Consider the following 26,622-nt stretch of genomic DNA (forward strand, 5'->3'; position numbering starts at 1 on the left):
CAGACTACTAAATTATTCCAGCCCTGATCCAAGACTACTGATTTAGTCTAACCCTGGTCCAAGACTACTAAATTAGTCCAGCCCTGATCCCAGACTACTGATTTAGTTCAACCCTGATCCCAGACTACTAAATTAGTCCAACCCTGACCCCAGACTACTGATTTAGTTCAACCCTGATCCCAGACTACTAAATTAGTCCAGCCCTGATCCCAGACTACTGATTTAGTTCAACCCTGATCCCAAACTACTGATTTAGTTCAACCCTGATCCCAGACTACTAAATTCGTTCAACCCTGATCCCAGACTACTAAATTAGTTCAACCCTGATCCCAGACTACTGATTTAGTCAAACCCTGACCCAAGACTACTGATTTAGTCCAACTCCGATCCCAGACTACTGATTTAGTCCAACCCTGACCCCCAGACTACTTATTTAGTCCAACCCTGACCCCAGACTACTGATTTAGTCCAACCCAGATCCCAGACTACTGATTTAGTCCAACCCAGATCACAGAGAACATATTTAGTCCAACCCTGATCCCAGACTATTAAATTAGTCCAGCCCTGATACCAGACTACTTATTTAGTCCAACCCTGACCCCAGACTACTGATTTAGTCCAACCCTGATCCCAGACTACTAAATTAGTCCAGCCCTGATCCCAGACTACTGATTTAGTTCAACCCTGATCCCAGACTACTAAATTAGTCCAACCCTGACCCCAGACTACTGATTTAGTTCAACCCTGATCCCAGACTACTAAATTAGTCCAGCGCTGATCCCAGACTATTGATTTAGTCCAGCCCTGATCCCGGACTACTAAATTAGTCCAGCCCTGATCCCAGACTACTGATTTAGTCCAACCCTGATCCCAGACTACTGATTTAGTCCAACCCTGACCCCCAGACTAATTATTTAGTCCAACCCTGACCCCCAGACTACTGATTTAGTCCAACACAGATCCCAGACTAGTGATTCAGTCCAACCCTGACCCCAGACTACTTATTCAGTCAAAACCCTGACCCCAGACTACTGATTTAGTCCAACCCAGATACCAGACTACTGATTCAGTCCAACCCAGATCCCAGACAACATATTTAGTCCAACCCTGATCCCAGACTACTAAATTAGTCAAGCCCTGATACCAGACTACTTATTTAGTCCAACCCTGACCCCAGACTACTGATTTAGTCCAACCCTGATCCCAGACTACTAAATTAGTCCAGCCCTGATCCCAGACTACTGATTTAGTTCAACCCTGATCCCAGACTACTAAATTAGTCCAACCCTGACCCCAGACTACTGATTTAGTTCAACCCTGATCCCAGACTACTGATTTAGTTCAACCCTGATCCCAGACTATTGATTTAGTCCAACCCTAATCCCAGACTACTAAATTAGTCCAACCCTGATCCCAGACTACTGATTTAGTCCAACCCAGATCCCAGACTACTGATTTAGTCCAACCCAGATCCCAGACTACTAAATTAGTCCAACCCTGACCCAAGACTACTGATTTAGTCCAACTCTGATCCTAGACTACTGATTTAGTCCAACCCTGGCACCAGACTACTTCTTTAGTCCAACCCTGACCCCAGACTACTGATTTAGTCCAACCCAGATCCCAGACTACTGATTTAGTCCAACCCTGATCCCAGACTACTAAATTAGTCCAGCCCTGATCCCAGACTACTGATTTAGTCCTACCCTGATCCCAGACTACTAAATTAGTCCAGCCCTGAACCCAGACTACTGACTTAGTCCAACCCTGATCCCAGACTACTGATTTAGTCCAACCCTGATCCCAGACTACTAAATTAGTCCAGCCCTGATCCCAGACTACTGATTTAGTTCAACCCTGAACCCAGACTACTGATTTAGTCCAACCCTGATCCCAGACTACTAAATTAGTCCAACCCTGACCCCAGACTACTGATTTAGTTCAACCCTGATCCCAGACTACTGATTTAGTCCAACCCAGATACCAGACTACTAAATTAGTCCAACTCTGATCCCAGACTACTGATTTAGTCCAACCCTGACCCCAGACCACTGATTTAGTCCAACCATGACCCCAGACTACTGATTTAGTTCAACCAAAATCCCAAACTACCGATTTAGTCCAACCCAGATCCCAGACAACTGATTTAGTCCAACCCTGATCCCAGACTATCAAATTATTCCAGCCCTGATCCCAGACTACTGATTTAGTCCAACCCTGATCCCAGACTACTAAATTAGTCCAGCCCTGATTCCAGACTACTGATTTAGTTCAACCCTGATCCCAGACTACTGATTTAGTTCAACCCTGATCCCAGACTACTGATTTAGTCCAACTCTGACCCCAGGCTACTGATTTAGTCCAACCTTGATCCCAGACTACTGGATTGGCAGCCAAACTACTGGATTAGTCCAATTCTGTTCTGTTAACACTAACTGAACATATCGTATAATTTTTTATTTCTATCTTTTCAATACCACTGCTTCTTAGAACACATGAAAATAAAATCAACATGGCCACCAGTCAACCATTTTCAATCAAGTTACAAAACAACCTGTCTGTTCATTTTCAAAAAATAACTATGCACCCCCACCCCCACAGTCACAAGAGAAATATAATTCAGTCAAACATACCATCAACACTTACCTTAGTGACAAAACTTTGAAGTGAATGCAGAAAAACATCATGTAAATAATGGCAGGAATCAATATAAGGAAGACTACACGTATAAACAAGTGTTTTATAAGTATAACCTGTGAAATAAATTAAATTCTTTGTGTGAAGAATTTAGCAATTAAAATTCCATATAATGGAGTAACACAAGTTGACTGAGCCGATTCAAAGCTGGCATTCAAGGGTGGTGCGAGTTGGCAGAGCCATTTCAAAGCTGGCATTCAAGGGTAGTATGAGTTGACTGAGCCATCTCAAAGCTGGCATTCAAGGGTAGTATGAGTTGACTGAGAGATTTCAAAGCTGGAATTCAAGGATAATATGAGTTGACTGAGCCATTTCAAAGCTGGCATTCAAGGGTAGTATGAGTTGACTGAGCCATTTCAAAGCTGGCATTCAAGGGTAGTATGAGTTGACTGAGCCATTTCAAATCTGGCATTCAAGGGTGGTATGAGTTGGCTGAGCCATTTCAAAGCTGGCATTTGAAGGAATATGAGTTGGCTGAGCCATTTCAAAGCTTGTATTCAAGGGTAGTATGAGTTGACTGAGCCATTTCAAAGCTGGCATTCAAGGGTAGTATGAGTTGGCTGAGCCATTTCAAAGCTGGCATTTGAAGGAATATGAGTTGGCTGAGCCATTTCAAAGCTTCTATTCAAGGGTAGTATGAGTTGACTGAGCCATTTCAAAGCTGACATTCAAGGGTAGTATGAGTTGGCTGAGCCATTTCAAAGCTGGCATTCAAATGTAGTATGAGTTGACTGAGCCATTTCAAATCTGGCATTCAAAGGGGGTATGAGTTGGCTGAGCCATTTCAAAGCTGGCATTCAAGGGTAGTATGAGTTGACTGAGCCATTTCAAATCTGGCATTCAAGGGTGGTATGAGTTGGCTGAGCCATTTCAAAGCTGGAATTCAAATGTAGTATGAGTTGACTGAGCCATTTCAAAGCTGGAATTCAAGGGTAGCATGAGTTGACTGAGCCATTTCAAAGCTGGCATTCAAGGGTGGAATGAGTTGGCTGAGCCATTTCAAAATGGCATTCAAGGGTAGTATGAGTTGGCTGAGCCATTTCAAAGCTGGCATTTGAAGGGGTATGAGTTGGCTGAGCCATTTCAAAGTTGGCATTCAAGGGGGTATAAGTTGGCTGAGCCATTTCAAAGCTGGCATTCAAGGGTAGTATGAGTTGGCTGAGCCATTTCAAAGCTGGAATTCAAATGTAGTATGAGTTGACTGAGCCATTTCAAAGCTGGAATTCAAGGGTAGCATGAGTTGACTGAGCCATTTCAAAGCTGGCATTCAAGGGTGGAATGAGTTGGCTGAGCCATTTCAAAATGGCATTCAAGGGTAGTATGAGTTGGCTGAGCCATTTCAAAGCTGGCATTCAAGGGTAGTATGAGTTGGCTGAGCCATTTCAAAGCTGGAGTTCAAGGGTAGTATGAGTTGACTGAGCCATTTCAAAGCTGGAATTCAAGGGTAGTATGAGTTTGCTGAGCCATTTCAAAGCTTGCATTCAAATGGGTATGAGTTGGCTGAGCCATTTCAAAACTGGCATTCAAGGGTAGTATGAGTTGGCTGTGCCATTTCAAAGCTGGCATTCAAGGGGGTATGATTTGGATGAGCCATTTCAAAGTTGGCATTCAAGGGTGGTATGAGTTGGCTGACCATTTCAAAGTTGGCATTCAAGGGTGGTATAAGTTGGCTTAGCCATTTCAAAGTTGGCATTCAAGAGTAGTATGAGTTGGCTGACCATTTCAAAGTTGGCATTCAAGAGTGGTATAAGTTGGCTGAGCCATTTCAAAGTTGACATTCAAGGGTGGTATGAGTTGGCTGAGCCATTTCAAAGCTGGCATTCAAGGGGTATGAGTTGGCTAAGCCATTTCAAAGCTGGCATTCAAGAAGAATGAGATGGCTGAGCCTTTTCAGAGCTGGCATTCAAGGGTGGTATGAGTTGGCTGAGCCATGTCAAAGCTTACATTCAACAGAGTTTGAGTTGGCTGAGCCATTTCAAAGCTTGCATTCAAAGGGGTATGAGTTGGCTGTGCCATTTCAAAGCTGGCATTCAAAGGGAGTATGAGTTGGTTGAGCAATTTCAAAGCTTGCATTAAAAGGGGTATGAGTTGGCTGAGCCATTTCAAAACTGGCATTCAAGGGGGTATGAGTTGGCTGAGCCACTTCAAAGCTGGCATTCAAAGGGTTATGAGTTGGCTGAGCAATTTCAAAGCATGCATTCAAAGGGGTATGAGTTGGCTGTGCCTTTTCAAAGCTGGCATTCAAAGGGGTATGAGTTGGCTGTGCCATTTCAAAGCTGGCATTCAAAGGGGGTTGAGTTGGCTGAGCAATTTCAAAGCTTGCATTCAAAAGGGTATGAGTTGGCTGAGCAATTTCAAAGCTGGCATTCAAAGGGGTATGAGTTGGCTGTGCCATTTCATAGCTGACATTCAAAGGGGGTATGAGTTGGCTGTTCCATTTCAAAGCTGGCATTCAAAGGGGGTATGAGTTGGCTAAACCATTTCAAAGCTGGCATTCAAAGGGTTATGAGTTGGCTAAACCATTTCAAAGTTGGCATTCAAAGGCTTATGAGTTGGCTATGCCATTTCAAAGCAGGCATTCAAAGGGGTATGAGTTGGCTAAACAATTTCAAAGCTGGTATTCAAAGGGTTATGAGTTGGCTGAGCTATTTCAAAGCTGGCATTCAAGGGGGTATGAGTTGGCTGACTATTTCAAAGTATGCATTCAAGGTGGTATGAGTTGGCTGACCATTTCAAAGTTGGCATTCAAGGGTGGTATGAGTTGGCTGAGCCATTTCAAAGCTGGCATTCAAGGGGGTATGAGTTGGCTGAACCATGTCAAAGCTTACATTCAACAGAGTTTGAGTTGGCTGAGCCATTTCAAAGCTTGCATTCAAAGGGGTATGAGTTGGCTGTGCCATTTCAAAGCTGGCATTCAAAGGTAGTATGAGTTGGTTGAGCAATTTCAAAGCTTGCATTAAAAGGGGCATGAGTTGGCTGAGCCATTTCAAAACTGGCATTAAAGGGGGTATGAGTTGGCTGAGCCACTTCAAAGCTGGCATTCAAAGGGTTATGAGTTGGCTGAGCAATTTCAAAGCATGCATTCAAAGGGGTATGAGTTGGCTGTGCCTTTTCAAAGCTGGCATTCAAAGGGGTATGAGTTGGCTGTGCCATTTCAAAGCTGGCATTCAAAGGGGGTTGAGTTGGCTGAGCAATTTCAAAGCTTGCATTCAAAAGGGTATGAGTTGGCTGAGCAATTTCAAAGCTGGCATTCAAAGGGGTATGAGTTGGCTGTGCCATTTCATAGCTGACATTCAAAGGGGGTATGAGTTGGCTGTTCCATTTCAAAGCTGGCATTCAAAGGGGGTATGAGTTGGCTAAACCATTTCAAAGTTGGCATTCAAAGGGTTATGAGTTGGCTATGCCATTTCAAAGCAGGCATTCAAAGGGGTATGAGTTGGCTAAACAATTTCAAAGCTGGTATTCAAAGGGTTATGAGTTGGCTGAGCTATTTCAAAGCTGGCATTCAAGGGGGTATGAGTTGGCTGACTATTTCAAAGTATGCATTCAAGGGTGGTATGAGTTGGCTGACCATTTCAAAGTTGGCATTCAAGGGTGGTATGAGTTGGCTGAGCCATTTCAAAGCTTGCATTCAAAGGGGTATGAGTTGGCTGTGCCATTTCAAAGCTGGCATTCAAAGGGAGTATGAGTTGGTTGAGCAATTTCAAAGCTTGCATTAAAAGGGGCATGAGTTGGCTGAGCCATTTCAAAACTGGCATTCAAGCGGGTATGAGTTGGCTGAGCCACTTCAAAGCTGGCATTCAAAGGGTTATGAGTTGGCTGAGCAATTTCAAAGCATGCATTCAAAGGGGTATGAGTTGGCTGTGCCTTTTCAAAGCTGGCATTCAAAGGGGTATGAGTTGGCTGTGCCATTTCAAAGCTGGCATTCAAAGGGGGTTGAGTTGGCTGAGCAATTTCAAAGCTTGCATTCAAAAGGGTATGAGTTGGCTGAGCAATTTCAAAGCTGGCATTCAAAGGGGTATGAGTTGGCTGTGCCATTTCATAGCTGACATTCAAAGGGGGTATGAGTTGGCTGTTCCATTTCAAAGCTGGCATTCAAAGGGGGTATGAGTTGGCTAAACCATTTCAAAGTTGGCATTCAAAGGGTTATGAGTTGGCTATGCCATTTCAAAGCAGGCATTCAAAGGGGTATGAGTTGGCTAAACAATTTCAAAGCTGGTATTCAAAGGGTTATGAGTTGGCTGAGCTATTTCAAAGCTGGCATTCAAGGGGGTATGAGTTGGCTGACTATTTCAAAGTATGCATTCAAGGGTGGTATGAGTTGGCTGACCATTTCAAAGTTGGCATTCAAGGGTGGTATGAGTTGGCTGAGCCATTTCAAAGCTGGCATTCAAGGGGGTATGAGTTGGCTGAACCATGTCAACGCTGGCATTCAAGGTTAGTATGAGTTGGCTAAACCATTTCAAAGCTGGCATTCAAGGGTAGTATGAGTTGGCAGTGCCATTTCAAAGCTGGCATTCAAGGGGTATGAGTTGGCTGAGCCACTTCAAAGCTGGAATTTAAGGGGGTATGAGTTGGCTGAGCCATTTCAAAGCTGGCATTCAAGGGGGTATGAGTTGGCTGAGCCATTTCAAAGCTGGCATTCAGGGGGTATGAGTTGGCTAAACCATTTCAAAGCTGGCATTCAAGGGTAGTGTGAGTTGGCTGTACCATTTCAAAGCTGGAATTCAAGGGGAGTATGAGTTGGCTGACCATTTCAAAGCTGGCATTCAGGGGGTATGAGTTGGCTAAACCATTTCGAAGCTGGCATTCAAGGTTAGTATGAGTTGGCTGAGCCATTTCAAAGCTGGCATTCAAGAAGTATGAGATGGCTGAGCCTTTTCAAAGCTGGCATTCAAGGGGGTATGAGTTGGCTGACCATTTCAAAGTTGGCATTCAAGGGAGGTTTGAGTTGGCTGAACCATTTCAAAGCTGGCATTTGAGGGGGTATGAGATGGCTGACCATTTCAAAGCTGGAATTCAAGGGGAGTATGAGTTGGCTGACCATTTCAAAGCTGGAATTCAAGGGTAGTATGAGTTGGCTGACTATTTCAAAGCTGGCATTTGAGGGTAGTATGAGTTGGCTGAGCCATTTCAAATCTGGCATTCAAGGGGGTATAAGTTGGCAGAGCCATTTCCAAGCTGGCATCTAAAGGGTTGTGAGTTGACTGAGCCAATTCAAAGCGGGAATTCAAGGAGGTATAAGTTGGCTGACCATTTCAAAGTTGACATTCAAGGGTGGTATGAGTTGGCTGACCATTTCACAGTTGGCATTGAAGGGTGGTATGAGTTGGCTGAGCCATTTCAAAGCTGGCATCTAAAGGGGTGTGAGTTGGCTGAGCCACTTCAAAGCTGGCATTCAAAAGGGTATGAGTTGGCTTAACAATTTCAAAGTAGGCATTCAAGAGGGTATGAGTTGGCTGACCGTTTCAAAGTATGCATTCAAGGGTGGTATGAGTTGGCTGACCATTTCAAAATTGGCATTCAAGGGTGGTATAAGTTGGCTGAGCCATTTCAAAGTTGACATTCAAGGGTGGTATGAGTTGGCTGAGCCATTTCAAAGCTGGCATTCAAGGGTAGTATGAGTTGGCTAAACCATTTCAAAGCTGGCATTCAAGGGTAGTATGAGTTCGCTGTGCCATTTCAAAGCTGGCATTCAAGTGGGTATGAGTTGGCTGAGCCATTTCAAAGCTGGCATTCAAGAAGTATGAGGTGGCTGAGCCTTGTCAAAGCTGGCATTCAAGGGGGTATGATTTGGCTGACCATTTCAACGTTGGCATTCAAGAGAAGTATGAGTTGGCTGACCATTTCAAAGTTGGCATTCAAGGGTGGTATGAGTTGGCTGAGCCATTTCAAAGTTGGCATTCAAGAGTGGTATAAGTTGGCTGAGCCATTTCAAAGTTGACATTCAAGGGTGGTATGAGTTGGCTGAGCCATTTCAAAGCTGGCATTCAAGGGGGTATGAGTTGGCTGAGCCATTTCAAAGCTGGCATTCAAGAAGAGTGAGATGGCTGAGCCTTTTCAGAGCTGGCATTCAAGGATGGTATGAGTTGGCTGAGCCATGTCAAAGCTTACATTCAAAAAAGTTTGAGTTGGCTGGGCCATTTCAAAGCTTGCATTCAAAGGGGTATGAGTTGGCTGTGCCATTTCAATGCTGGCATTCAAAGGGAGTGTGAGTTGGCTGAGCAATTTCAAAGCTTGCATTCAAAAGGGTACGAGTTGGCTGAGCCATTTCAAAACTGGCATTCAAGGGTAGTATGAATTGGCTGTGCCATTTCAAAGCTGGCATTCAAGGGGGTATGAGTTGGATGAGCCATTGCAAAGCTGGCATTCAAGAAGTATGAGGTGGCTGAGCCTTGTCAAAGCTGGCATTCAAGGCGGTATGATTTGGCTGACCATTTCAAAGTTGGCATTCTAGAGTAGTATGAATTGGCTGTGCCATTTCAAAGTTGACATTCAAGGGTGGTATAAGTTGGCTGAGCCATTTCAAAGCTGGCATTCAAGAAGAATGAGATGGCTGAGCCTTTTCAGAGCTGGCATTCAAGGGTGGTATGAGTTGGCTGAGCCATGTCAAAGCTTACATTCAAAGGACTTTCGGTTGGCTGAGCTATTTCAAAGCTTGCATTCAAAGGGGTATGAGTTGGCTGTGCCATTTCAAAGCAGGCATTCAAAGGGAGTATGAATTGGCTGAGCAATTTCAAAGCTTGCATTAAAAGGGGTATGAGTTGGCTGAGCCATTTCAAAACTGGCATTCAAAGGGAGTATGAGTTGGCTGTGCCATTTAAAAGCTGGCATTCAAAGGGTTATGAGTTGGCTGAGCAATTTCAAAGCTTGCATTCAAAGGGGTATGAGTTGGCTGAGCCATTTAAAAGCTGGCATTCAAAGGGTTATGAGTTGGCTGAGCAATTTCAAAGCTTGCATTAAAAGGGGTATGAGTTGGCTGTGCCATTTCATAGCTGGCATTCAAAGGGGGTATGAGTTGGCTGTGCCATTTCAAAGCTGGCATTCAAAGGGGGTATGAGTTGGCTAAACCATTTCAAAGCTGGCATTCAAAGGGTTATGAGTTGGCTAAACCATTTCAAAGTTGGCATTCAAAGGGTTATGAGTTGGCTATGCCATTTCAAAGCAGGCATTCAAAGAAGTATGAGTTGGCTAAACCATTTCAAAGCTGGTATTCAAAGGGTTATGAGTTGGCTGAGCTATTTCAAAGCTAGCATTCAAGGGGGTATGATTTGGCTGACCATTTCAAAGTTGGCATTCTAGAGTAGTATGAGTTTGCTGACCATTTCAAAGTTGGCATTCAAGGGTGGTATGAGTTGGCTGACCATTTCAAAGTTGGCATTCAAGAGTGGTATAAGTTGGCTGAGCCATTTCAAAGTTGGCATTCAAGAGTGGTATAAGTTGGCTGAGCCATTTCAAAGTTGACATTCAAGGGTGGTATGAGTTGGCTGAGCCATTTCAAAGCTGGCATTCAAGGGGTATGAGTTGGCTAAGCCATTTCAAAGCTGGCATTCAAGAAGAATGAGATGGCTGAGCCTTTTCAGAGCTGGCATTCAAGGGTGGTATGAGTTGGCTGAGCCATGTCAAAGCTTACATTCAACAGAGTTTGAGTTGGCTGAGCCATTTCAAAGCTTGCATTCAAAGGGGTATGAGTTGGCTGTGCCATTTCAAAGCTGGCATTCAAAGGGAGTATGAGTTGGTTGAGCAATTTCAAAGCTTGCATTAAAAGGGGTATGAGTTGGCTGAGCCATTTCAAAACTGGCATTTAAGGGGGTATGAGTTGGCTGAGCCACTTCAAAGCTGGCATTCAAGAGGGTATGAGTTGGCTGACCGTTTCAAAGTATGCATTCAAGGGTGGTATGAGTTGGCTGACCATTTCAAAATTGGCATTCAAGGGTGGTATAAGTTGGCTGACCATTTCAAAATTGGCATTCAAGGGTGGTATAAGTTGGCTGAGCCATTTCAAAGTTGACATTCAAGGGTGGTATGAGTTGGCTGAGCCATTTCAAAGCTGGCATTCAAGAAGAATGAGATGGCTGAGCCTTTTCAGAGCTGGCATTCAAGGGTGGTATGAGTTGGCTGAGCCATGTCAAAGCTTACATTCAAAGGACTTTCGGTTGGCTGAGCTATTTCAAAGCTTGCATTCAAAGGGGTATGAGTTGGCTGTGCCATTTCAAAGCAGGCATTCAAAGGGAGTATGAATTGGCTGAGCAATTTCAAAGCTTGCATTAAAAGGGGTATGAGTTGGCTGAGCCATTTCAAAACTGGCATTCAAAGGGAGTATGAGTTGGCTGTGCCATTTAAAAGCTGGCATTCAAAGGGTTATGAGTTGGCTGAGCAATTTCAAAGCTTGCATTCAAAGGGGTATGAGTTGGCTGAGCCATTTAAAAGCTGGCATTCAAAGGGTTATGAGTTGGCTGAGCAATTTCAAAGCTTGCATTAAAAGGGGTATGAGTTGGCTGTGCCATTTCATAGCTGGCATTCAAAGGGGGTATGAGTTGGCTGTTCCATTTCAAAGCTGGCATTCAAAGGGGGTATGAGTTGGCTAAACCATTTCAAAGCTGGCATTCAAAGGGTTATGAGTTGGCTAAACCATTTCAAAGTTGGCATTCAAAGGGTTATGAGTTGGCTATGCCATTTCAAAGCAGGCATTCAAAGAAGTATGAGTTGGCTAAACCATTTCAAAGCTGGTATTCAAAGGGTTATGAGTTGGCTGAGCTATTTCAAAGCTAGCATTCAAGGGGATATGAGTTGGCTGACCATTTCAAAGCAGGCATTCAGGGGGTATGAGTTGGCTAAACCATTTCAAAGCTGGCATTCAAGGTTAGTATGAGTTGGCTGAGCCATTTCAAAGCTGGCATTCAAGAAGTATGAGATGGCTGAGCCTTTTCAAAGCTGGCATTCAAGGGGGTATGAGTTGGCTGACCATTTCAAAGTTGGCATTCAAGGGTGGTATGAGTTGGCTGAACCATTTCAAAGCTGGCATTTGAGGGGGTATGAGTTGGCTGACCATTTCAAAGCTGGAATTCAAGGGGAGTATGAGTTGGCTGACCATTTCAAAGCTGGAATTCAAGGGTAGTATGAGTTGGCTGACCATTTCAAAGCTGGCATTTGAGGGTAGTATGAGTTGGCTGAGCCATTTCAAATCTGGCATTCAAGGGGGTATAAGTTGGCTGAGCCATTTCCGAGCTGGCATCTAAAGGGTTGTGAGTTGACTGAGCCAATTCAAAGCGGGAATTCAAGGAGATATAAGTTGGCTGACCATTTCAAAGTTGACATTCAAGGGTGGTATGAGTTGGCTGACCATTTCACAGTTGGCATTCTAGAGTAGTATGAGTTTGCTGACCATTTCAAAGTTGGCATTCAAGGGTGGTATGAGTTGGCTGACCATTTCAAAGTTGGCATTCAAGAGTGGTATAAGTTGGCTGAGCCATTTCAAAGTTGACATTCAAGGGTGGTATGAGTTGGCTGAGCCATTTCAAAGCTGGCATTCAAGAAGAATGAGATGGCTGAGCCTTTTCAGAGCTGGCATTCAAGGGTGGTATGAGTTGGCTGAGCCATGTCAAAGCTTACATTCAAAGGACTTTCGGTTGGCTGATCTATTTCAAAGCTTGCATTCAAAGGGGTATGAGTTGGCTGTGCCATTTCAAAGCAGGCATTCAAAGGGAGTATGAATTGGCTGAGCAATTTCAAAGCTTGCATTAAAAGGGGTATGAGTTGGCTGAGCCATTTCAAAACTGGCATTCAAAGGGAGTATGAGTTGGCTGTGCCATTTAAAAGCTGGCATTCAAAGGGTTATGAGTTGGCTGAGCAATTTCAAAGCTTGCATTCAAAGGGGTATGAGTTGGCTGAGCCATTTAAAAGCTGGCATTCAAAGGGTTATGCGTTGGCTGAGCAATTTCAAAGCTTGCATTAAAAGGGGTATGAGTTGGCTGTGCCATTTCATAGCTGGCATTCAAAGGGGGTATGAGTTGGCTGTTCCATTTCAAAGCTGGCATTCAAAGGGGGTATGAGTTGGCTAAACCATTTCAAAGCTGGCATTCAAAGGGTTATGAGTTTGCTAAACCATTTCAAAGTTGGCATTCAAAGGGTTATGAGTTGGCTATGCCATTTCAAAGCAGGCATTCAAAGAAGTATGAGTTGGCTAAACCATTTCAAAGCTGGTATTCAAAGGGTTATGAGTTGGCTGAGCTATTTCAAAGCTAGCATTCAAGGGGGTATGAGTTGGCTGACCATTTCAAAGCAGACATTCAGGGGGTATGAGTTGGCTAAACCATTTCAAAGCTGGCATTCAAGGTTAGTATGAGTTGGCTGAGCCATTTCAAAGCTGGCATTCAAGAAGTATGAGATGGCTGAGCCTTTTCAAAGCTGGCATTTGAGGGGGTATGAGTTGGCTGACCATTTCAAAGCTGGAATTCAAGGGGAGTATGAGTTGGCTGACCATTTCAAAGCTGGAATTCAAGGGTAGTATGAGTTGGCTGACCATTTTAAAGCTGGCATTTGAGGGTAGTATGAGTTGGCTGAGCCATTTCAAATCTGGCATTCAAGGGGGTATAAGTTGGCTGAGCCATTTCCGAGCTGGCATCTAAAGGGTTGTGAGTTGACTGAGCCAATTCAAAGCGGGAATTCAAGGAGGTATAAGTTGGCTGACCATTTCAAAGTTGACATTCAAGGGTGGTATGAGTTGGCTGACCATTTCACAGTTGGCATTGAAGGGTGGTATGAGTTGGCTGAGCCATTTCAAAGCTGACATCTAAAGGGGTGTGAGTTGCCTGAGCCACTTCAAAGCTGGCATTCAAAAGGGTATGAGTTGGCTTAACAATTTCAAAGTAGGCATTCAAGAGGGTATGAGTTGGCTGACCATTTCAAAGTATGCATTCAAGGGTGGTATGAGTTGGCTGACCATTTCAAAATTGGCATTCAAGGGTGGTATAAGTTGGCTGAGCCATTTCAAAGTTGGTATTCAAGGGTGGTATGAGTTGGCTGAGCCATTTCAAAGCTGGCATTCAAGGGTAGTATGAGTTGGCTAAACCATTTCAAAGCTGGCATTCAAGGGTAGTATGAGTTCGCTGTGCCATTTCAAAGCTGGCATTCAAGGATGGTATGAGTTGGCTGAGCCATGTCAAAGCTTACATTCAAAGGACTTTCAGTTGGCTGAGCTATTTCAAAGCTTGCATTCAAAGGGGTATGAGTTGGCTGTGCCATTTCAAAGCAGGCATTCAAGAAGAGTGAGATGGCTGAGCCTTTTCAGAGCTGGCATTCAAGGATGGTATGAGTTGGCTGAGCCATGTCAAAGCTTACATTCAAAGGGGTATGAGTTGGCTGTGCCATTTCAATGCTGGCATTCAAAGGGAGTGTGAGTTGGCTGAGCAATTTCAAAGCTTGCATTCAAAAGGGTATGAGTTGGCTGAGCCATTTCAAAACTGGCATTCAAGGGTAGTATGAGTTGGATGAGCCATTGCAAAGCTGGCATTCAAGAAATATGAGGTGGCTGAGCCTTGTCAAAGCTGGCATTCAAGGCGGTATGATTTGGCTGAGCCATTTCAAAGCTGGCATTCAAGAAGTATGAGGTGGCTGAGCCTTTTCAAAGCTGGCATTCAAGGGGGTATGATTGGCTGACCATTTTAAAGTTGGCATTCAAGGGTGGTATGAGTTTGCTGACCATTTCAAAGTTGGCATTCAAGGGTGGTATGAGTTGGCTGACCATTTCAAAGTTGGCATTCAAGAGTGGTATAAGTTGGCTGAGCCATTTCAAAGTTGACATTCAAAGGGGTATGAGTTGGCTGTGCCATTTCAAAGCTTGCATTCAAAGGGGTTTGAGTTGGCTGAGCCATGTCAAAGCTTACATTCAAATGGGTTTGAGTTGGCTGAGCCATGTCAAAGCTTGCATTCAAAGGGGTATGAGTTGGCTGTGCCATTTCAAAGCTGGCATTCAAAGAAGGTATGAGTTGGCTGAGCAATTTCAAAGCTTGCATTCAAAGGGTATGAGTTGGCTGAGCCATTTCAAAACTGGCATTCAAAGGGGTATGAGTTGGCTGAGCCACTTCAAAGCTGGCATTCAAAGGGTTATGAGTTGGCTGAGCAATTTCAAAGCTTGCATTCAAAGGGTATGAGTTGGCTGAGCCATTTCAAAACTGGCATTCAAGGGGGTATGAGTTGGCTGAGCCACTTCAAAGCTGGCATTCAAAGGGTTATGAGTTGGCTGAGCAATTTCAAAGCATGCATTCAAAGGGGTATGAGTTGGCTGTGCCATTTCAAAGCTGGCATTCAAGGGGGTACGAGTTGGCTGAGCTATTTTGAAGCTGGCATTCAAAGGGTTATGAGTTGGCTGAGCTATTTCAAAGCTGGCATTCAAAGGGGTATGAGTTGGCTGTGCCATTTCAAAGCTGGCATTCAAAAAGGTATGAGTTGGCTGTGCCATTTCATAGCTGGCATTCAAAGGGGGTATGAGTTGGCCGTGCCAATTCAAAGCTGGCATTCAAAAGGGGTATGAGTTGGCTAAACCATTTCAAAGCTGGCATTCAAAGGGTTATGAGTTGGCTAAACAATTTCAAAGTTGGCATTCAAAGGGTTATGAGTTGGCTGTGCCATTTCAAAGCTGGCATTCAAAAGGGTATGAGTTGGCTAAACCATTTCAAAGCTGGCATTCAAAGGGTTATGAGTTGGCTGAGCTATTTCAAAGCTGGCATTCAAAGGGGTATGCGTTGACTGAGCTATTTTGAAACTGGCATTCAAAGGGTTATGAGTTGGCTGAGCTATTTCAAAGCTGGCATTCAAAGGGTTGTGAGTTGGCTGTGCCATTTCAAAGCTGGCATTCAAGGGGGTATGAGTTGGCTAAACCATTTCAAAGCTGGCATTCAAAGGGTTATGAGTTGGCTAAACCATTTCAAAGCTGGCATTCAAAGGGTTATGAGTTGCCTGTGCCATTACAAAGCTGGCATTCAAGGGGGTATGAGTTGGCTGAACCATGTCAACGCTGGCATTCAAGGTTATATGAGTTGGCTAAACCATTTCAAAGCTGGCATTCAAGGGTAGTATGAGTTGGCTGTGCCATTTCAAAGCTGGCATTCAAAGGGGTATGAGTTGGCTGAGGCATTTCAAAGCTGGCATTCAAGAAGTATGAGGTGGCTGAGCCTTTTCAAAGCTGGCATTCAATGGGGTATGAGTTGGCTGACCATTTCATAGTTGGCATTCAAGGGTGGTATGAGTTGGCTGACTTTTTCAAAGTTGGCATTCGAGGGTGGTATAAGTTGGCTAACCATTTCAAAGTTGGCATTCAAGAGTGGTATAACTTGGCTGAGCCATTTCAAAGTTGGCATTCAAGGGTGGTATGAGTTGGCTGAGCCATTTCAAAGCTGGCATTCAAGGGGGTATGAGTTGGATGAGCCATTTCAAAGCTGGCATTCAAGAAGTATGTGATGGCTGAGCCTTTTCAAAGCTGGCATTCAAGAGGGTATGGGTTGGCTGAGCCATGTCAAAGCTTACATTCAAAAGGGTTTGAGTTGGCTGAGCCATGTCAAAGCTTGCATTCAAAGGGGTATGAGTTGGCAGTGCCATTTCATAGCTGGCATTCAAAAAGGTATGAGTTGGCTGTGCCATTTCAAAGCTGGCATTCAAAAGGGTATGAGTTGGCTGTGCCATTTCAAAGCTGGCATTCAAGGGGGTACGAGTTGGCTGAGCTATTTTGAAGCTGGCATTCAAAAGGGTTATGAGTTGGCTGAGCTATTTCAAAGCTGGTATTCAAAGGGGTATGAGTTGGCTGTGCCATTTCAAAGCTGGCATTCAAAGGGGGTATGAGTTGGCTAAGCAATTTTAAAGCGGGCATTCAAAAAGGTATGAGTTGGCTGTGCCATTTCATAGCTGGCATTCAAAGGGGGTATGAGTTGGCTAAACCAATTCAAAGCTGGCATTCAAGGGTAGTATGAGTTGGCTGTGCCATTTCAAAGCTGGCATTCAAGGGGGTATGAGTTGGCTGAGGCATTTCAAAGCTGGCATTCAAGAAGTATGAGGTGGCTGAGCCTTTTCAAAGCTGGCATTCAAGGGGGTATGAGTTGGCTGACCATTTCATAGTTGGCATTCAAGGGTGGTATGAGTTGGCTGACTTTTTCAAAGTTGGCATTCGAGGGTGGTATAAGTTGGCTGAGACATTTCAAAGTTGGCATTCAAGAGTAGTATGAGTTGGCTGACCATTTCAAAGTTTGCATTCAAAGGTGGTATGAGTTGGCTAACCATTTCAAAGTTGGCATTCAAGAGTGGTATAACTTGGCTGAGCCATTTCAAAGTTGGCATTCAAGGGTGGTATGAGTTGGCTGAGCCATTTCAAAGCTGGCATTCAAGGGGGTATGAGTTGGATGAGCCATTTCAAAGCTGGCATTCAAGAAGTATGTGAGGGCTGAGCCTTTTCAAAGCTGGCATTCAAGGGGGTATGAGTTGGCTGAACCATGTCAACGCTGGCATTCAAGGTTAGTATGAGTTGGCTAAACCATTTCAAAGCTGGCATTCAAGGTTAGTATGAGTTGGTTAAACCATTTCAAAGCTGGCATTCAAGGGGGTATGAGTTGGCTGAGCCATGTCAAAGCTTACATTCAAAGGACTTTCAGTTGGCTGAGCTATTTCAAAGCTTGCATTCAAAGGGGTATGAGTTGGCTGTGCCATTTCAAAGCAGGCATTCAAGAAGAGTGAGATGGCTGAGCCTTTTCAGAGCTGGCATTCAAGGATGGTATGAGTTGGCTGAGCCATGTCAAAGCTTACATTCAAAGGGGTATGAGTTGGCTGTGCCATTTCAATGCTGGCATTCGAAGGGAGTGTGAGTTGGCTGAGCAATTTCAAAGCTTGCATTCAAAAGGGTATGAGTTGGCTGAGCCATTTCAAAACTGGCATTCAAGGGTAGTATGAGTTGGATGAGCCATTGCAAAGCTGGCATTCAAGAAATATGAGGTGGCTGAGCCTTGTCAAAGCTGGCATTCAAGGCGGTATGATTTGGCTGAGCCATTTCAAAGCTGGCATTCAAGAAGTATGAGGTGGCTGAGCCTTTTCAAAGCTGGCATTCAAGGGGGTATGATTGGCTGACCATTTTAAAGTTGGCATTCAAGGGTGGTATGAGTTGGCTGACCATTTCAAAGTTGGCATTCAAGGGTGGTATAAGTTGGCTGAGCCATTTCAAAGTTGGCATTCAAGAGTAGTATGAGTTGGCTGACCATTTCAAAGTTGGCATTCAAGAGTAATATGAGTTGGCTGACCATTTCAAAGTTTGCATTCAAGGGTGGTATGAGTTGGCTAAACCATTTCAAAGCTGGCATTCAAGGGTAGTATGAGTTGGCTGTGCCATTTCAAAGCTGGCATTCAAGGGGTATGAGTTGGCTGAACCATGTCAATGCTGGCATTCAAGGTTAATATGAGTTGGCTAAACCATTTCAAAGCTGGCATGCAAGGGGGTATGAGTTGGCTGAGCCATGTCAAAGCTTACATTCAAAAGGGTTTGAGTTGGCTGAGCCATGTCAAAGCTTGCATTCAAAGGGGTATGAGTTGCCTGTGCCATTTCATAGCTGGCATTCAAAGGGGTATGAGTTGGCTGTGCCATTTCAAAGCTTGCATTCAAAGGGGTTTGAGTTGGCTGAGCCATGTCAAAGCTTACATTCAAATGGGTTTGAGTTGGCTGAGCCATGTCAAAGCTTGCATTCAAAGGGGTATGAGTTGGCTGTGCCATTTCAAAGCTGGCATTCAAAGAAGGTATGAGTTGGCTGAGCAATTTCAAAGCTTGCATTCAAAGGGTATGAGTTGGCTGAGCCATTTCAAAACTGGCATTCAAAGGGGTATGAGTTGGCTGAGCCACTTCAAAGCTGGCATTCAAAGGGTTATGAGTTGGCTGAGCAATTTCAAAGCTTGCATTCAAAGGGTATGAGTTGGCTGAGCCATTTCAAAACTGGCATTCAAGGGGGTATGAGTTGGCTGAGCCACTTCAAAGCTGGCATTCAAAGGGTTATGAGTTGGCTGAGCAATTTCAAAGCATGCATTCAAAGGGGTATGAGTTGGCTGTGCCATTTCAAAGCTGGCATTCAAGGGGGTACGAGTTGGCTGAGCTATTTTGAAGCTGGCATTCAAAGGGTTATGAGTTGGCTGAGCTATTTCAAAGCTGGCATTCAAAGGGGTATGAGTTGGCTGTGCCATTTCAAAGCTGGCATTCAAAAAGGTATGAGTTGGCTGTGCCATTTCATAGCTGGCATTCAAAGGGGGTATGAGTTGGCCGTGCAAATTCAAAGCTGGCATTCAAAAGGGGTATGAGTTGGCTAAACCATTTCAAAGCTGGCATTCAAAGGGTTATGAGTTGGCTAAACAATTTCAAAGTTGGCATTCAAAGGGTTATGAGTTGGCTGTGCCATTTCAAAGCTGGCATTCAAAAGGGTATGAGTTGGCTAAACCATTTCAAAGCTGGCATTCAAAGGGTTATGAGTTGGCTGAGCTATTTCAAAGCTGGCATTCAAAGGGGTATGCGTTGACTGAGCTATTTTGAAACTGGCATTCAAAGGGTTATGAGTTGGCTGAGCTATTTCAAAGCTGGCATTCAAAGGGTTGTGAGTTGGCTGTGCCATTTCAAAGCTGGCATTCAAGGGGGTATGAGTTGGCTAAACCATTTCAAAGCTGGCATTCAAAGGGTTATGAGTTGGCTAAACCATTTCAAAGCTGGCATTCAAAGGGTTATGAGTTGCCTGTGCCATTACAAAGCTGGCATTCAAGGGGGTATGAGTTGGCTGAACCATGTCAACGCTGGCATTCAAGGTTATATGAGTTGGCTAAACCATTTCAAAGCTGGCATTCAAGGGTAGTATGAGTTGGCTGTGCCATTTCAAAGCTGGCATTCAAAGGGGTATGAGTTGGCTGAGGCATTTCAAAGCTGGCATTCAAGAAGTATGAGGTGGCTGAGCCTTTTCAAAGCTGGCATTCAAGGGGGTATGAGTTGGCTGACCATTTCATAGTTGGCATTCAAGGGTGGTATGAGTTGGCTGACTTTTTCAAAGTTGGCATTCGAGGGTGGTATAAGTTGGCTAACCATTTCAAAGTTGGCATTCAAGAGTGGTATAACTTGGCTGAGCCATTTCAAAGTTGGCATTCAAGGGTGGTATGAGTTGGCTGAGCCATTTCAAAGCTGGCATTCAAGGGGGTATGAGTTGGATGAGCCATTTCAAAGCTGGCATTCAAGAAGTATGTGATGGCTGAGCCTTTTCAAAGCTGGCATTCAAGAGGGTATGGGTTGGCTGAGCCATGTCAAAGCTTACATTCAAAAGGGTTTGAGTTGGCTGAGCCATGTCAAAGCTTGCATTCAAAGGGGTATGAGTTGGCAGTGCCATTTCATAGCTGGCATTCAAAAAGGTATGAGTTGGCTGTGCCATTTCAAAGCTGGCATTCAAAAGGGTATGAGTTGGCTGTGCCATTTCAAAGCTGGCATTCAAGGGGGTACGAGTTGGCTGAGCTATTTTGAAGCTGGCATTCAAAAGGGTTATGAGTTGGCTGAGCTATTTCAAAGCTGGTATTCAAAGGGGTATGAGTTGGCTGTGCCATTTCAAAGCTGGCATTCAAAGGGGGTATGAGTTGGCTAAGCAATTTTAAAGCGGGCATTCAAAAAGGTATGAGTTGGCTGTGCCATTTCATAGCTGGCATTCAAAGGGGGTATGAGTTGGCCGTGCCAATTCAAAGCTGGCATTCAAAGGGGGTATGAGTTGGCTAAACCAATTCAAAGCTGGCATTCAAGGGTAGTATGAGTTGGCTGTGCCATTTCAAAGCTGGCATTCAAGGGGGTATGAGTTGGCTGAGGCATTTCAAAGCTGGCATTCAAGAAGTATGAGGTGGCTGAGCCTTTTCAAAGCTGGCATTCAAGGGGGTATGAGTTGGCTGACCATTTCATAGTTGGCATTCAAGGGTGGTATGAGTTGGCTGACTTTTTCAAAGTTGGCATTCGAGGGTGGTATAAGTTGGCTGAGACATTTCAAAGTTGGCATTCAAGAGTAGTATGAGTTGGCTGACCATTTCAAAGTTTGCATTCAAAGGTGGTATGAGTTGGCTAACCATTTCAAAGTTGGCATTCAAGAGTGGTATAACTTGGCTGAGCCATTTCAAAGTTGGCATTCAAGGGTGGTATGAGTTGGCTGAGCCATTTCAAAGCTGGCATTCAAGGGGGTATGAGTTGGATGAGCCATTTCAAAGCTGGCATTCAAGAAGTATGTGAGGGCTGAGCCTTTTCAAAGCTGGCATTCAAGGGGGTGTGGGTTGGCTGAGCCATGTCAAAGCTTACATTCAAAGGGGTTTGAGTTGGCTGAGCCATGTCAAAGCTTGCATTCAAAGTGGTATGAATTGGCAGTGCCATTTCATAGCTGGCATTCAAAGGGGTATGAGTTGGCTGTGCCATTTCAAAGCTGGCATTCAAAGGGGGTATGAGTTGGCTGAGCAATTTCAAAGCTTGCATTCAAAGGGTATAAGTTGGCTGAGCCATTTGAAAACTGGCATTCAAGGGGGTATGAGTTGGCTGAGCCATTTCAAAGCTGGCATTCAAGGGGGTATGAGTTGGATGAGCCATTTCAAAGCTGGCATTCAAGAAGTATGTGATGGCTGAGCCTTTTCAAAGCTGGCATTCAAGAGGGTGTGGGTTGGCTGAGCCATGTCAAAGCTTACATTCAAAAGGGTTTGAGTTGGCTGAGCCATGTCAAAGCTTGCATTCAAAGGGGTATGAGTTGGCAGTGCCATTTCATAGCTGGCATTCAAAGGGGTATGAGTTGGCTGTGCCATTTCAAAGCTGGCATACAAAAGGGTATGAGTTGGCTGTGCCATTTCAAAGCTGGCATTCAAGGGGGTACGAGTTGGCTGAGCTATTTTGAAGCTGGCATTCAAAAGGGTTATGAGTTGGCTGAGATATTTCAAAGCTGGTATTCAAAGGGGTATGAGTTGGCTGTGCCATTTCAAAGCTGGCATTCAAAGGGGGTATGAGTTGGCTAAGCAATTTTAAAGCTGGCATTCAAAAAGGTATGAGTTGGCTGTGCCATTTCATAGCTGGCATTCAAAGGGGGTATGAGTTGGCTGACCATTTCATAGTTGGCATTCAAGAGTGGTATGAGTTGGCTGACTTTTTCAAAGTTGGCATTCGAGGGTGGTATAAGTTGGCTGAGCCATTTCAAAGTTGGCATTCAAGAGTAGTATGAGTTGGCTGACCATTTCAAAGTTTGCATTCAAGGGTGGTATGAGTTGGCTAACCATTTCAAAGTTGGCATTCAAGAGTGGTATAACTTGGCTGAGCCATTTCAAAGTTGGCATTCAAGGGTGGTATGAGTTGGCTGAGCCATTTCAAAGCTGGCATTCAAGGGGGTACGAGTTGGATGAGCCATTTCAAAGCTGGCATTCAAGAAGTATGTGAGGGCTGAGCATTTTCAAAGCTGGCATTCAAGGGGGTGTGGGTTGGCTGAGCCATGTCAAAGCTTACATTCAAAGGGGTTTGAGTTGGCTGAGCCATGTCAAAGCTTGCATTCAAAGTGGTATGAACTGGCAGTGCCATTTCATAGCTGGCATTCAAAGGGGTATGAGTTGGCTGTGCCATTTCAAAGCTGGCATTCAAAGGGGGTATGAGTTGGCTGAGCAATTTCAAAGCTTGCATTCAAAGGGTATGAGTTGGCTGAGCCATTTGAAAACTGGCATTCAAGGGGGTATGAGTTGGCTGAGCCACTTCAAAGCTGGCATACAAAGGGTTATGAGTTGGCTGAGCAATTTCAAAGCATGCATTCAAAGGGGTATGAGTTGGCTGTGCCATTTCAAAGCTGGCATTCAAAGGGGTATGAGTTCGCTGTGCCATTTCAAAGCTGGCATTCAAAGGGGTACGAGTTGGCTGAGCTATTTTGAAGCTGGCATTCAAAGGGTTATGAGTTGGCTGAGCTATTTCAAAGCTGGCATTCAAAGGGGTATGAGTTGGCTGTGCCATTTCAAAGCTGGCATTCAAAGGGGGTATGAGTTGGCCGTGCCAATTCAAAGCTGGCATTCAAAGGGGGTATGAGTTGGCTAAACCAATTCAAAGCTGGCATTCAAAGGGTTATGAGTTGGCTAAACCATTTCAAAGTTGGCAATCAAAGGGTTATGAGTTGGCTGTGCCATTTCAAAGCTGGCATTCAAAGGGGTATGAGTTGGCTGAACTATTTCAAAGCTGGCATTCAAGGGGGTATGAGTTGACTGAGCTATTTTGAAGCTGGCATTCAAAGGGTTATGAGTTGGCTGAGCTATTTCAAAGCTGGCATTCAAAGGGTTGTGAGTTGGCTGTGCCATTTCAAAGCTGGCATTCAAAAAGGTATGAGTTGGCTGTGCCATTTCATAGCTGGCATTCAAAGGGGGTATGAGTTGGCCGTGCCAATTCAAAGCTGGCATTCAAAGGGGGTATGAGTTGGCTAAACCAATTCAAAGCTGGCATTCAAGGGTAGTATGAGTTGGCTGTGCCATTTCAAAGCTGGCATTCAAAAAGGTATGAGTTGGCTGTGCCATTTCATAGCTGGCATTCAAAGGGGGTATGAGTTGGCCGTGCCAATTCAAAGCTGGCATTCAAAGGGGTATGAGTTGGCTAAACCAATTCAAAGCTGGCATTCAAGGGTAGTATGAGTTGGCTGTGCCATTTCAAAGCGGGCATTCAAGGGGGTATGAGTTGGCTGAGCCATTTCAAAGTTGGCATTCAAGAGTAGTATGAGTTGGCTGACCATTTCAAAGTTTGCATTCAAGGGTGGTATGAGTTGGCTAACCATTTCAAAGTTGGCATTCAAGAGTGGTATAACTTGGCTGAGCCATTTCAAAGTTGGCATTCAAGGGTGGGGTGGTATGAGTTGGCTGAGCCATTTCAAAGCTGGCACTCAAGGGGGTACGAGTTGGATGAGCCATTTCAAAGCAGGCATTCAAGAAGTATGTGAGGGCTGAGCCTTTTCAAAGCTTGCATTCAAAGGGTATGAGTTGGCTGAGCCATTTGAAAACTGGCATTCAAGGGGGTATGAGTTGGCTGAGCCACTTCAAAGCTGGCATTCAAAGGGTTATGAGTTGGCTGAGCAATTTCAAAGCATGCATTCAAAGGGGTATGAGTTGCCTGTGCCATTTCAAAGCTGGCATTCAAAGGGGTATGAGTTGGCTGTGCCCTTTCAAAGCTGGCATTCAAGGGGGTACGAGTTGGCTGAGCTATTTTGAAGCTGGCATTCAAAGGGTTATGAGTTGGCTGAGCTATTTCAAAGCTGGCATTCAAAGGGGTATGAGTTGGCTGTGCCATTTCAAAGCTGGCATTCAAAGGGGGTATGAGTTGGCTAAGCAATTTTAAAGCTGACATTCAAAAAGGTATGAGTTGGCTGTGCCATTTCATAGCTGGCATTCAAAGGGGGTATGACTTGGCCGTGCCAATTCAAAGCTGGCATTCAAAGGGGGTATGAGTTGGCTAAACCAATTCAATGCTGGCATTCAAAGGATTATGAGTCGGCTAAACCATTTCAAAGTTGGCATTCAAAGGGTTATGAGTTGGCTGTGCCATTTCAAAGCTGGCATTCAAAGGGGTATGAGTTGGCTAAACCATTTCAAAGCTGGCATTCAAAGGGTTATGAGTTGGCTGAGCTATTTCAAAGCTGGCATTCAAGGGGGTATGAGTTGACTGAGCTATTTTGAAGCTGGCATTCAAAGGGTTATGAGTTGGCTGAGCTATTTCAAAGCTGGCATTCAAAGGGTTGTGAGTTGGCTGTGCCATTTCAAAGCTGGCATTCAAGGGGGTATGAGTTGGCTAAACCATTTCAAAGCTGGCATTCAAAGGGTTATGAGTTGGCTAAACCATTTCAAAGCTGGCATTCAGAGGGTTATGAGTTGGCTGTGCCATTTCATAGCTGGCATTCAAAGGGGGTACGAGTTGGCCGCGCCAATTCAAAGCTGGCATTCAAAGGGGGTATGAGTTGGCTAAACCATTTCAAAGCTGGCATTCAAAGGGTTATGAGTTGGCTAAACCATTTCAAAGTTGGCATTCAAAAGGTTATGAGTTGGCTGTGCCATTTCATAGCTGGCATTCAAAGGGGGTATGAGTTGGCCGTGCCATGTCAAAGCTGGCATTCAAAGGGGGTATGAGTTGGCCGTGCCATTTCAAAGCTGGCATTCAAAGGGGGTATGAGTTGGCTAAACCATTTCAAAGCTGGCATTCAAAGGGTAATGAGTTGGCTAAACCATTTCAAAGTTGCCATTCAAAGGGTTATGAGTTGGCTGTGCCATTTCAAAGCTGGCATTCAAAGGGTTATGAGTTGGCTGAGCTATTACAAAGCTGGCATTCAAAGGGTTGTGAGTTGGCTGAGCTATTTCAAAGCTGGCATTCAAAGGGTTGTGAGTTGGCTGTGCCATATCAAAGCTGGCATTCAAAAAGGTATGAGTTGGCTGTGCCATTTCATAGCTGGCATTCAAAGGGGGTATGAGTTGGCCGTGCCAATTCAAAGCTGGCATTCAAAGGGGGTATGAGTTGGCTAAACCAATTCAAAGCTGGCATTCAAGGGTAGTATGAGTTGGCTGTGCCATTTCAAAGCTGGCATTCAAGGGGGTATGAGTTGGCTGAGGCATTTCAAAGCTGGCATTCAAGAAGTATGAGGTGGCTGAGCCTTTTCAAAGCTGGCATTCAAGGGGGTATGAGTTGGCTGACCATTTCATAGTTGGCATTCAAGGGTGGTATGAGTTGGCTGACTTTTTCAAAGTTGGCATTCGAGGGTGGTATAAGTTGGCTGAGCCATTTCAAAGTTGGCATTCAAGAGTAGTATGAGTTGGCTGACCATTTCAAAGTTTGCATTCAAGGGTGGTATGAGTTGGCTAACCATTTCAAAGCTGGCATTCAAAGGGTTATGAGTTGGCTAAACCATTTTAAAGCTGGCATTCAGAGGGTTATGAGTTGGCTGTGCCATTTCATAGCTGGCATTCAAGGGGGGTACGAGTTGGCCGCGCCAATTCAAAGCTGGCATTCAAAGGGGGTATGAGTTGGCTAAACCATTTCAAAGCTGGCATTCAAAGGGTTATGAGTTGGCTAAACCATTTCAAAGTTGGCATTCAAAGGGTTATGAGTTCGCTGTGCCATTTCATAGCTGGCATTCAAAGGGGGTATGAGTTGGCCGTGCCATTTCAAAGCTGGCATTCAAAGGGGGTATGAGTTGGCCGTGCCATTTCAAAGCTGGCATTCAAAGGGGGTATGAGTTGGCTAAACCATTTCAAAGCTGGCATTCAAAGGGTAATGAGTTGGCTAAACCATTTCAAAGTTGCCATTCAAAGGGTTATGAGTTGGCTGTGCCATTTCAAAGCTGGCATTCAAAGGGTTATGAGTTGGCTGAGCTATTTCAAAGCTGGCATTCAAGGGGGTATGAGTTGACTGAGCTATTTTGAAGCTGGCATTCAAAGGGTTATGAGTTGGCTGAGCTATTTCAAAGCTGGCATTCAAAGGGTTATGAGTTGGCTGTGCCATTTCAAAGCTGGCATTCAAGAAGGTATAAGTTGGCTAAACCATTTCAAAGCTGGCATTCAAAGGGTTATGAGTTGGCTAAACCATTTCAAAGTTGGCATTCAAAAGGTTATGAGTTGGCTGTGCCATTTCAAAGCTGGCATTCAAGGGGGTATGAGTTGGCTGAACCATTTCAAAGCAGGCATTCAAAGGGTTATGAGATGGCTAAACCATTTCAAAGTTGGTATTCAAAGGATTACGAGTTGTCTGTGCCATTACAAAGCTGGCATTCAAGGGGTATGAGTTGGCTAAACCATTTCAAAGCTGGCATTCAAAGGGTTATGAGTTGGCTAAACCATTTCAAAGTTGGCATTCAAAGGGTTATGAGTTGGCTGTGCCATTTCAAAGCTGGCATTCAAGGAGGTATGAGCTGGCTGAAC

At 44.5% G+C, this 26,622-nt stretch overlaps 1 protein-coding gene across 1 annotated transcript in view; it reads right to left on the reverse strand.

Annotated features, from left to right (window-relative positions):
• LOC102805772 (protein O-mannosyl-transferase 2-like) overlaps positions 1-26,622 on the reverse strand; it is a 150,470-nt gene that overhangs the window by 45,251 nt on the left and 78,597 nt on the right. The window contains exon 7 of the mRNA XM_085505840.1: positions 2,647-2,753. Coding sequence (XP_085361966.1) covers positions 2,647-2,753 — 107 coding nt within the window. The remainder of the gene's footprint in view (positions 1-2,646; positions 2,754-26,622) is intronic.

Source organism: Saccoglossus kowalevskii, chromosome 2 (genome assembly GCF_978046115.1).
Source record: "Saccoglossus kowalevskii chromosome 2, keSacKowa6.1, whole genome shotgun sequence".
NCBI classification, from domain to species: Eukaryota; Metazoa; Hemichordata; class Enteropneusta; family Harrimaniidae; genus Saccoglossus; species Saccoglossus kowalevskii.